We start from the raw sequence: 12,545 nt of genomic DNA, 5'->3' as shown, positions 1-12,545 counted from the left end.
CAATGATGGCTGCAAGTCTTCCTTTAGAGGTAACTATTGCGAACAAGAACACAATGATTGGAAGCACTTCTTCCCTCCTTTTATAGCAATCACTCTGCTCTTATAATCCAGTCAGAATGATTTCACCAGACTAGTATTCATTCACACTTTCCCAGGTGCTGCTGATATGATTAGTGAAATGATGTTAGCTGGTCATTTTGCGCCAGGGCCAAAAAACAGTGAAATTGTTGTTCCCCGTTTGTCGCTCACTTCGATGTTGTGTTGAAGAAGCAACACTAGGGGTCTCTCTTGAGAGCCTTTCGCATCTCTGATCTATGAGAAAAGGCCAATGAAAAATTGGCAGACAGAATTTGCATGTCCCGCCCCAGACATACGGGTATAAAGGGAGGGAAATGCATCTGTTTCATTCAGAAATTTTCTTTGGAGCCGATCGGTTGTGTATGCAGCGAGCTGCGAGTCGCAGTCTGTTTCCTCCCATCGCTGAGCGATTGCTGTTGGATCTACGGCGCATATCAGTGGCTTTCTCCTTCTCTGCACAGCAGAGCAGCTTTGCCCCTGGGTGCTTCGACAGCGCTAGTAAAAGAGTATTTTCTCCAAAAGAGCAATACACTGTGGCGTTGAACGTGCTTTTCAGGATGTGTCTTTATAAAGATGCCTTTTCGCCCCTGTGTGGTTCCTGGATACGGTCGCGTGCTCTCCTGGATACGGTCGGTCACAGGCGCTGCCTCGTGTGATCACACCACGGCAGCGTTTGTGGATGGTTCGTGTTCTCACTGCGAGAATCTTACCATGGCAACGTTGCGGTCGTAGCTTTCCTTCCTAAGAAGGAACGCCACTCCAGCCGCCCCCCACATCGCTCCTTCTTTCCACTGGATTGAGGACGACCCGGCTGGCAATGGAGGAGATTTGGGGTTGGCATCGGGCTCAGTTTCGCCTGGTACGTCCCCATGAACCACGTGCCCCCCGACACGCTTGTTGACTTCCATCCGGGCTCGAGGCAACAGTGGCTCGCCTCACGGCCAGCTTGCCTATCCTCTTGAGCCCCCTAAACCAGATGAGCTCGCCACTGCATCGGAGAGTGGTCTGGCGTCCGACACTGATGACTCAACTGGGCTGCTGCCTTCGGGCCAGCATGCCCAGTCTGAGGCTGACGCCCAGATATCCGACATGCTTGCCCGGGCCGGCGTCAGCATGGGGCTGGACTGGAACCCTCCGTCCTCCCCACAGCCTTCGCGGCTGTATGATTGGTTCCTCGAGTCTGCACACGCTCACAGCCAAGGTTCCTTTCTTCCCGGAAGTGCATGATGAGCTGACGAGTTCATGGAGGTCACCCTTCACTGCCCGTCATCGTGCCTCTCGCTCGTCAGCTCTTACTTCCCTCGACGGCGGAGCGGCCCACGGGTACACGGCGGCCCCCCATGTGGCCAGATCGGTTGCGATCCACCTATATCCCGGCATGTCCCTGTCCCCTCGCGTCTTCAGGAAGGTCGCAGTGGCAGCCCTTGCCCCGCTTCAGGAAGCAGACGTCCGCATCATCAACTACCTCGATGACAGGCTCATCCTGGCCCACAGGACATTTCAAAAGTAACCCTCCAAACCCTGATAATAAATATATTGTTTTTATAATAACATTGTAAATAATGATAATGCATCAAAATCATACCTGTTTAGGGGAGACTTCTCTTGAGACGCAATGGCATTGTTGAGAGAAACACTTACATGACCGGACATTACATATAGCGCAATGCTCCCCAGTGCCTGAAGGAGAGTATGAATGTGCATTCAAGCTTGATACAGTAACTGAAAGCACCTGTACGCACAGCAATTTTGTTTTAATTTACAGTAAGTATTTAAAAATTACCACATTTCCATTTTCCATGGAGATTTTTCAATTAGATTACAACTCCATCTCTAATAGAAAATGTAGCATTTTCGAGCCATAGATTCTGTCTGGAATTTCCTTTAGATTTTTAGAATAAGATCTAGCCTAAAAACATGGTGAATTAGCCGTCTGGGTTGCCCTACAAATTAACATGATGACCATGTTTAAAGGAATGGCCCAGTTCAATACAAGCATTTGTGGCATAATGGTGATTCAATATTGGACAACATCGTGTCCCTAATTGAAGCATCAAAATGCTCAAGGGGGACCCCACCTGTCAGATGGTGACATGCTGAAGAGGACACACCCCCAACTATCAATAGGTTTCCTAAAATATCACATCATTTTCATGTTTGGGTGAATGACCCCTTTAAGTCTAGGTCTAGTACTTCACTGTCTACCCAAGATTGTTTGAATATAACAATAGTATGCGTCTGTACATACTGTACTAATGTTCTCTCCTGTTTGCCTTTGCAGTATACAATCCTCTGGGTCTGGTGCCAGTTGTCGCAGGTGTTCTCACAACTGCAGTTGGGCTAGCAATTATGATGTATATTTGTATATATAAAACCAGTGTATAGATGGAGGCCAATAAAACTCTGACACACTTTCAGGACCCAGAGGCAACACACATTGGCACAGCAAAGCCAGAAATCAGCATCAACTACTTACCTCAGCAAAAGGAGGCCAAAGGAATTTAGCTTATTATCGTGGCATGGAAATAAACTTCCTTGTGTATTACTCTGATGAATTGAAGGTAAAATGATTTTCACATGAGAATTCAAGAGGTTCAAGAAAATATTTGCACATCAGAATTTAGCTTCATGAGGAAAATGCTTTCCAAAGCAAGACAAAGTTTATGTAGATTTCCATGCAGCTAAGCTGCATTTTGAATTCATTTTAGTTTACAAATGTACATATTGTTATAAGGGAATATACAATATGGGGTATATACTGTGTAAGTCATTTGTAATGTTTGTAATAAGTGAGTTCTGCATTGCAATATGCTCAACATACAATTACTGAATAATGGGGGAAATTATACAGTCGAGCAACATTATCATTCAGTTTAACTATTTATTTTTGAACTGTTCTACTTCTTTCAAAATTATTTTTCTATCTTTTTCTTTGTATATTATTCCTGGTCCCACTGTCTAATTTTGAGCTACTGTATATACTGCTGTAGATGGTGAAAACATTTCAAAGCAATGAAGGCAATGCAAGACAAAACTTGTGGTCTCAGATTTATTGTATTCAGAATTTAGTTTGGTGTAAAGTCAATCAATACAAAATAACTCTTGTTGAACATGGTCACTGTTATGTTTTTCAAGTGAACCATTTATAAGAGAGGGATTGTAAAATATTCGCTCTCAGCTTCCAACTCAGCAAGTACATTAAGGTTTAGGTGGTATAGTCCTCAGAAATGCCACTTTGTGTGTTTTTATGCTGTTCCAGCCTGGTATGTGAGATAACTGGACATTGGTAGCACACAAATATTCATTGTCATCAGTGAAATGCTGACAGTCATATACTTTTTTAAGCAAATAAGTAAGCTGACATTAACAGACATTACATAATGCCAAAAGTCATAGTAGTCATCTAATTAACAGTTTAAATATACCAGTGAGTTTGTAACAGCACAAAACATTCAATCAGGACATTTATAGCAAATCTCGGACCCATGGTACTGCTTGTGGTCATACTAATGAGAATCGTAAGGGTCTAATTTGCTTCAATGTTCTCTATGTGTATATATTTCTATCAACTCTCTATTTCCCCAGACTTTTCAGTGCAGAAATAAAAACAATTTATTGGATGGGAGAAACATTTTCCCATTACATTCTTCCTAGTGTTATTTTCAACAGAGTTGGGTGGATAATTCAAAATGGCAGTGACACCACCAGAGATGTTATCGGTAACTACCATCAAGGCACAGAACAACCTAAAACTTTGTGTTTAAGAAATTATGTCCTCATCTCCTCTTCAACAGGTGATAGCAGTTTGACTAGAATAGCAAAATAGCAACATTGTTGGTTTAATTTGCAAGATGTTTCAGAGTGATCTAGTTGCAGGTAGGTAAAGAAGGTACATGGATAGGGTTGGGTTGGGGCAGACGGTGGGGGGCTGCTTCTTTTTAATAGCGTTTACTGCTGATGGTGGAGACACTGGACTTGGTGATGGAGCCACCACTGAATCCACCTCCCATACCACTACTGTATCCACCTCCCATACCACTACTATATCCACCTCCCATACCACCATAGCCGAATCCAGAGCTGCTTCCTGAGTAACCTGCAAGACAAAGAAAAAAGGTTAAAATATACTGTACATCCAACATGAAATAGAGAAAGAAATGAGAAGCAAGGGAGAATAATACACACACACAGAGAGAGAGAGAGAGAGAGAGAGAGAGAGAGAGAGAGAAAGAGAGAGAGAGGACTTACTTCCTCCACCTCCAGAGGTCTGCTGCACATGAATGGTGGCTGAAGCTCCACCACTGGTCAGTCTGAGTAAAGAAGAAAGCAGATCTGCTTAATAATATGTTCTAACAACCAGATGCTTGTACAATATGTTTGAGGGTGTAAATGTCAAGGAACTGTCTTTCAACTCTTCTTACCTGTTCTCCTCTCCCTCCAACAGCTTCCTGTAGGTGGCGATTTCAATGTCCAATGCCAGTTTGACGTTCATGAGCTCCTGGTACTCACGCACTTGGCGGGCCATGTCTTGCTTGGCTCTCTGAAGGGCGTCTTCAAGGTCTTTGATGCGGAGTTTGGCATCCTTCACTGCAATCTCTCCACGCTCCTCAGCCTCAGCGATCTGAGCCTCAAGGTTGGCACGCTAGTAACACAAAAAAGGAACAAAGTCAGCCTTTTGTAAAAGAAACTTGAAATGTGAAAAACTGTATCAACATTGATTCATCATTACCTGTCCTTTGACGGCATCAATCTCATTCTGCAGGCGGGCGATCATGCGGTTGAGCTCAGCAATCTCGGTCTTGGTTGAGCGGAGGTCCTCACTATACTGACCAGCAGAGGACTGCATCTCTTCGAACTGTAACATATATAGAGATAATTAAGCACTTGTGTAGCCACGGATGAGATGGGCTTCAATGTCTGGAGAGTTTAATTAATATCAAATGTTAACAGGTTTTCAGTATTTGTGTGCTTGACCCACCTTCTGTTTGTACCAGCTCTCGGCCTCGGCACGGCTGCGGTTGGCAATGTCCTCATACTGAGCACGAACTTCAGCCACAATGGAGTCCATGTCGAGATTTCTGCTATTATCCATCTCCACAACAACAGATGTGTCCTTGATCTGAGACTGGAGTTCACGCAGCTCCTGCCAACATAGACCAAGTAATCACTATATTACCAATCCTTACAAAATAGTAGTTCTCATTGGTTGGCCAAACACAACAGAATTGAACTTACAGCCTCGTAGACTGCCCTGAGGAAGTTTATCTCATCCTGAAGAGCATCAACCTTGGCCTCCAGCTCAACCTTGTTCATATAGGCAGCATCAACATCCTAAAAGAGAATATAAGAGGGAGTAGGAAGAGGAAATTATAGCCCATTGCTATTTAAAAAACAAAGCCTCAATACTGTTAAAAAGAAATGTTATCATGGTCATTACCTTCTTAAGCAGGACAAACTCATTCTCGACAGAAGCACGCTTGTTGATCTCATCCTCGTACCTGTTAGAAAGGTAGATAGAAATATGTGAATAAATCCCATGTATTTTTGTGTTTTTATCCATCAAATTAGTTCAGCCCAATTGGTTTTAACATAGTTTGCATAACAACTTCACTCACTTGTTCTTAAAGTCCTCAACCAGGCCCTGCATGTTCTTCAACTCTCCTTCCAGCTTCATCTTCTCATTACCCAGGCCATCAAGCTGTCTGCGCAGGTTAGAAATGTAGGCCTCAAACATGGCGTCGATGTTGGAGCGGGTGGTGGTCTGTTCCTGGAGGAGACTCCATTTGGTCTCCAGCATCTTGTTCTGCTGCTCTAGGAAGCGCACCTGGGGATACAGAAAAAGTAATCAGTTTTGTTGGTCTGATAATTTTTTTTTTTTTTTCATTTTTGATACTAACTAATAATGAAAGTGAAGAAACATTGCATTAAAAAAATGAAGGACTGACTGAATGTATAAGTGGATTGATGGATTTGTCTGGCTTGCATGACTCATTTGTATTTATGGCTCTTTAAGTCTCTTTGTGCAAGCACTCTGCTAGCATTGTTTAAGTGAATACAAATGCCCATGAGTCACTTTTGCAAGCATTTTTCTGCAGGGTGGAGTGAGAGAAGGGGGAGGGGAAGGTGAAAGTGGACTCACTGGGTGTGGCAGAGTCACACACAAGCCAAGAACTGGTCACAGAAGTAAGACATACCTGCCACACCCTAATGCAGATTGTGTGTGGTCGTTGGAGATCAACCAGACCTTACAGCACATGTCTAGCTACTAATCTACTTAAGTCGTTTTTGTTTCTTTTTCTTTTTTCTAGATGTCTGAATAATGAATATACTTGGGAAGTATTAGTGCTTTTCCCTCAAGTGCTTTCTTGATTTACTGTATGTATGTTACATTAACAATGATTAAATGAAAAGTCTTAAATCTTTTTAAATAAGGTTCAAAGGGTTTTAGAAGCATTGTCTTTAACCTTTAACCTGCTGACAGTGAAAAGCAAAGTTATAAAGCGGAGTAAATGATAGCATTCTGAGGAAGGCTGTTTGCCGAAATGCATCAGTGTGCAGTCACTTTTTTTTTACAATTGTAATGTCCTGATGTGACTAGCCAACTGACAATAAAGGCTTTTAAAATTTTCTACCAGAAGAAGTGCCTTAGACTATTTTCCCTGAATTCTTATATAGCGGAGTATTCGTTTGGGGTGTCCAGTGTCTACAGTAGAGATGAGTCATCCTGGTCACACACTATTTACTGCACAGGCAGTAAAAAATAAAGGTGTGAGACTGCATGTATGCTGACTGCATGCCCTTTAGGGTGTATCTTCTGTCCACATTTGCACAGAAAGTTGTGAAGTATTTATTTGTTGCCAAATATGGGCGCAACAGAGTTAACTTAAGCTCTAATGAAAAAAGAAAAATCCACACTTTTGCAAAAAGTATACTTTTCTAACTATTGTAAATGATTCAAATACAAAAATTAACACATCACAGTGTCTAGTGGAAACAGGGATAGGCTAATATGCAATAATAATTGTAATTTTTTTTTTTTTTTTGGTGTAATACAGTCTAGACTTTGGACTTAACAGCATTGCTTTCTTCTAGTGCTCTCTAGATGTGTGTATGTGTGTATAACTATGACTCACACGGTTGCTAGGTTATACCCTAAACTCCACCCATATTTGTATAAGCTCAGTAAGGAGTTTTTTTAGGGCTTTTTTTTTTACCAGCCAAATCAATACTATTTCTAAGATCTAGTACAAATGGTACTATGACATCTGCAGACAGATTGAAGCTGATACGCTTGACCTCTACATCCCAAGTTAGTAAAGATAGTACCAAAGTTGTAATGCCTCTTATGTAAGTGGATGAAATTAAACTTTTCACTAAATAGCCGATCTCACCTTTTCTTTACTAAGGAAATTCTTAGTTTGCAAATATTCCAAAGAAATGTTCCGCAAGGTTAGACATATTTAACTGTCACTCTTATTTTATAGCTTCAAGCACTATTGTATTGTGAAATAACTTCAGGCATTAAGAGTGTTGAGTCACTCGTTCAAAGGTCATACATACATTGTGTAATAAAAGTAAATATCTGCATTTGTGTTTATTTAAATGTACTAAACCCACCAAGATTAGACCAGCATCTGCCAAGCAGTACCAATTTATATATTTGCATGAAATGTTGATTACAGTGTCATTTTAAGAAAAACTGGATGCACCAATACTCACTTTATCAATGAAGGAGGCAAAACGGTTGTTGAGTGTCTTAATCTGCTCCTTCTCCTGAGTGCGGACAGCCTGAATTGTGGGGTCAATTTCCAAGTTGAGGGGTGCCAACAGGCTCTGGTTGACTGTGACAGCAGTGATGGGCGCTGGGACAAAACCCATGCCTCCACCATATCCTCCACCATATCCTCCAGCATGTCCTCCACCCATGCTGCTGCTGCTGAAGCTGTAGCTGCCGCCTGCACTCCCAAACCCAGAACCAAAACCTGGGCCAGCACCCACACCGGATCGCCTGATGCTGGTTACACTGCTGACCCTGCTGGAGCCAGCAGGAACAGCGTAGGCTGACTGACTGGAGTAGCTCTTCCTGATGGAGCCACCACTGCTGCCACCACCACCACCGATGCTGTAGCTGATAGACCTTGTGCTTGTCATGGTGTCTGTGTGAGGGTCTGGTCTTGGAGTTGCTGTGAAGGAGGTAAGAGAGTGCTCTCTGAGAAAGGAGTGGAGTGGAGTAGGTTTTCTCACAAAGGAGAGTCAAAGTCCCTCTGTGTGTCTCTCTGCTGCTGGCTGACTATTTTTATATGCACAAAAAGGGGCGGAGCTACCTACTCACACACAATTGCACTCTCACACACACCCTACCTGTTAGACAGGTCACACCCAGCCTCAGGCTTTGCCTCAGGAGGAGTGTGAAAATGAGAGAAGGAGAGGCAAAGACTTGAGGATAGACATTCCAGTTGAAATTTTCTATTGAAAATGTGACAGTGTAGCTCTCACAGTCTGCCAGCGGGAGTGTTTCTGCCTCTGTATCTGGTTGGCTGGGCAGGCGTAGAGTATGATTTAACCTCTGCTCTTTTCAGCAGGGTGGGGCACACAGCAGCTACTTTCATATCTATGAATGGCTTTTTTCCATCTGCTTGCCAGTGTCTAGAGCTGTAGAGTTGCACTGTTGAAATTTACAGGGAAAAGAACAGTGGACAGAGTTTCCGTTCATATTGATTCTCATTCCGTAACATATTCCATGAAGGAAAAAGTGCACACAGCTCTGCACAATGGTCTGATTCATGTATTTTATGGCTTTAAACTACACTGTATGTGTGTGATTGTGTGCATGTGCACACATATTTGTGTGTGTTTGAGGTGGAGCAGAGTGGTATGATAGGGCACATAATGTAATTCCTGAACTAGTTGTGTTAAAACAACAGCGAATAGTTTGTCAAACACACCTAACAGAAAAACTTTACTCCACTGTAACAGTTAAAGGAATAGTCAAGCCAAACTGAAAATTGAGCCATTATTTACCACCTCATGTTATTCCAAACTCATTCAATGTTCTTTCCTTGTTAAACACAAGAGAAGTTTGTATAATAATCCATATGATGAAAAGTCCCTAAAATCTCCTTTTGCATTCCATAGAAGAAAGAAAGTCATATGAATTATGAAATAACATGATGGAGGTGAGTAAATAATGATACAATTTTGTGGTCAATTATCCCTTTATACTTCTTAACCAACCAATGTCAATCACTCCACACCAATTCTCACATTCTCACACACAATACACCCTGCATAGCTAGACCATTTCACAGCCAAATCTTTTGGGTGTACAGCCGCCATTGATAAACATTAAATAGCATTACACCATCCTTTGCAACTACAAATCATGTCACTATGACAGTGTACTTCAGGTGTGAAAAATGTGAGATCATGGTATGTGAATCACTTCTTTGTAAGAGTGTTTGTTGTGAGTAATAATCTCTAGGTAATTTGAAATCAAAAGATACAAGGGATGGACGGAAGGAAAATGCATGTCCGGGCTGGATCTCCGGGACATTGTGGGGAAGGCTGACTGTAATGGCAAACTACTAAACCAGATGTGTGTAATAGGGGTTTGGCCAGAGTGCATAGACTACATTTAAGTATCTGTAGGAGGGTGTGTGGACTCATACATGACATTTTGGGTATTATTCATGAGCATGTATTTGCTTGGATAAGTGTGCATGGATTTATTTGTGTATATCTAAAGTTTAGGAGTGTTATGCATATTTCCAGCACGTACGTTATCTACTCTTGGTAATTTAACAGGGTTTGGTGCTTGGCATTAATGCAATGCAGTAACCACAAATATTTGCATTGCAATAATTCACTGTGGGAAAAGAATTACGCATTCGTATGTATTAAAGAGACTTTTTGTGCTACTAATTAATCATTTAGAACTCCACATCCACATATACTATACATATACACACACTCAATGGGGTTCACATTTCACTTGTAAAAATACATCTATTTTACATTTTGCTAATATATTATTACCAAAAATATGATTATTGCAAATTATATTATCAACATAACAATTTAAGCAAAAAGTTGACTCCACAAGTTTATGCAAAACTTGATGATCCATGTTATCCCAGCATGATTTGAAAATGTTCTAAAGAGCATCTTTTGTGCTTCAGTGGAAGTAAGGAAATCTGACCATATAAACAAATAAGTTAATATGATCACTGTCAAAAGTGCAGAATTTTAAATATTCCTTGCTTTAAAATGTCCAAATTCTAAAACACTCTTTTTAGTAATTAGATGTTGAATACCATATTTTATATGGATGTCTGAACCCAACTGTATAACAGATAAATAGATATACAAGACAAGCAATTATCTATGCACTGAAGGGACAAGTTTGGTTATGAGAGATAAAGATCTGATGCAGGTAGCACATTCCTTGGGCAAGAACTTGTTAGGTGACAAGAAAGGACACACCTTCTTTCCATCATCTGAACTAAAATTGCAATATAACTTTGAACAAATTATTTAAATGATGCTTTAAAATATAAAAAAATGTCTAGATTAACGTCATAACGTCTAGATGCATGCATAAGACAAAAGCAACACTTTATACTTTTCAATGCAATTTTATTTTAATGAGAGCATTTTAGATTGAGAGCAGTTTATATGTGTAGCGTTACATCAATCATGAAAAGACCGCAAGGCATCTGGCCAAGCCACCTGTCAGTCACGACTAGGATGGAATCATTTTCAGATGTGCACCATTTTTGCAGGTCACAAAGCAACACTATCATCACATTACTCAGAACAGAACATCTTCAGATACCTACTTTAATGGCACACCCAATAGTCTAGATCTGATGAAATGAGATCATTTCAAGCAGATTCTGGTTTTTAGTCCGATCAAGTTGTCTCATTGGTTTCACCAAAAAGGGATTAACAAGAAAGACAAAAAAAAAAAAAAAAACCTGTCTATATTTTGAATGTGTGCAAATCACATGTCAATGGAACAACAAAAACAAAACTGAACAAGGAACGGATTTATTAGAATTTTTAATAATTCATGGGTGGAAGAGAGGTTGTTACCTTGTCACTGTCTGTTCATGCACAATACAGTCAACATTTCCATTTCAAACCACTTTGTGTGCTTGAAGACTCATTATTATAGGTTATTTGATGTCAAACATTTTTGGATCACAGCAATGTCAAACATTTATTATTTTAGCACGTTAAAACACTCAGATCATTTAAATCTTTGGAAATGATCGCTAAAAATCTCATGGAAATGACACTATAATCTTCTAGTGTTATATGTCGCACACCATGAGTTGTGTCTTCTTTACATTTGTTTGTTTTTTGCATAACAGTAAGAATGCCTTGAAGCTATATTAGACCATATAGTGAGAAGGTTATTTTTTATTTTTTTTTTTACCATATTGTATTTAGTAAACTGAGACTGTAAAACCTGCATGGATGAAGAGTCTAGCTGGTTTTATCTCTACTTCAAAGAACATCCAAATTTTTTATGACAGTTTAAGGAAGTTTTTTGAAAAGTAAATTATGTGTACACTGAGGTTTATTGAAATAAAATGTAGACTTTTTTCAAAGATGCTACCATTCTACTAGAAAGATTGTTTTGCAAAGTCTTGTTCAAGACTAGAAAGAGTTCAGTTTTAACAGAGAGTATATATTTGTGTGACAGTAATTGATTCCAAATGTATTGTAAAGCAATTGATTCCAAGTTTGTACCCAATATGCAAAAGCAAATCAAAATTAAAGCTTCAGATCTTAGGTTTCCATAGCACAAATTCAATTAATTCTAAGACAAGATAAGAATTTGTACCAGTCAGAAGACTGAAACCAGTCAGGTCTGTATTTCCTGACTGAAGCCCACTCCCATGATCCACTACTACACCCTTCCTAGCTCAATATTAGTGAATCAGTCAATTCTGTTGACATTCATTACTCATACATTAATCATTGCTGGTTGTCCACTGGTGAAGAAGATATATTTTCTATCTATTCAAAACAATTGAAAGGTTATCTCACTTACTCAGACACATTCCATCCACCCACTGATGCTTTTGTCTTCTTAAGGTAATCATGAGATCCTCAAGGCTTCTCATGGCCTATGCATCAGCAATAATGTTAAAAAAGATTAGACTAATACAAAGACACACAGTACAAACAACATGCAAAGTCTATAGACATGCACACAATGGATGCACACACATTAAAATAATCTTTTTCACAATATGAAACTCAGAATTTTGTTTTATGTCCTTGGCAGGCTTCATCAATCAAACAATTTTATCAGATGTCATTAAAAAAACTGATGCAGAGATGGTACGGAGAACTCTATTCATTATAATATGTACATGTGTGCATCTCTGGGCCACAATGCTTTGGCATCTTTTGTTTTTACATATTTTATCTGTTTTTTTGTTTCAGGGGACAAG

At 40.1% G+C, this 12,545-nt stretch overlaps 1 protein-coding gene across 1 annotated transcript; it reads right to left on the bottom strand.

The window, feature by feature from the left end:
- Positions 1 to 3,113: 3,113 nt before the first annotated feature.
- On the bottom strand, positions 3,114 to 8,362 carry LOC127646153 (intermediate filament protein ON3-like). Its single transcript, XM_052129615.1, has 9 exons — positions 7,798 to 8,362; positions 5,694 to 5,902; positions 5,516 to 5,576; positions 5,314 to 5,409; positions 5,057 to 5,221; positions 4,808 to 4,933; positions 4,500 to 4,720; positions 4,327 to 4,388; positions 3,114 to 4,174 (listed from the first exon to the last, which is right to left on the bottom strand). The coding sequence occupies exons 1-9, from the start codon at positions 8,227 to 8,229 to the stop codon at positions 4,017 to 4,019; spliced, it is 1,530 nt and encodes a 509-aa protein (XP_051985575.1). The 5' UTR covers positions 8,230 to 8,362; the 3' UTR covers positions 3,114 to 4,016.
- Between the last annotated feature and the right edge of the window lie 4,183 nt (positions 8,363 to 12,545).

This window comes from Xyrauchen texanus, chromosome 7, assembly GCF_025860055.1.
Source record: "Xyrauchen texanus isolate HMW12.3.18 chromosome 7, RBS_HiC_50CHRs, whole genome shotgun sequence".
Taxonomy (NCBI): Eukaryota; Metazoa; Chordata; class Actinopteri; order Cypriniformes; family Catostomidae; genus Xyrauchen; species Xyrauchen texanus.
This window is presented reverse-complemented; position numbering and strand designations above follow the sequence as displayed.

What these genes read in the sequence shown, in the direction of transcription:
- LOC127646153 (XM_052129615.1), bottom strand. Translation starts at nt 8,229, where the DNA reads ATGACAAGCACAAGGTCTATCAGCTACAGCATCGGTGGTGGTGGTGGC. An exon ending in AGTTTGTCCTGCTTAAGAAG is followed by an intron (nt 5,410 to 5,515) that starts GTAATGACCATG and finishes ATTCTCTTTTAG; the next exon opens with GATGTTGATGCTGCCTATAT. An exon ending in GACCTCTGGAGGTGGAGGAA is followed by an intron (nt 4,175 to 4,326) that starts GTAAGTCCTCTC and finishes TTTGTCTTGCAG; the next exon opens with GTTACTCAGGAAGCAGCTCT.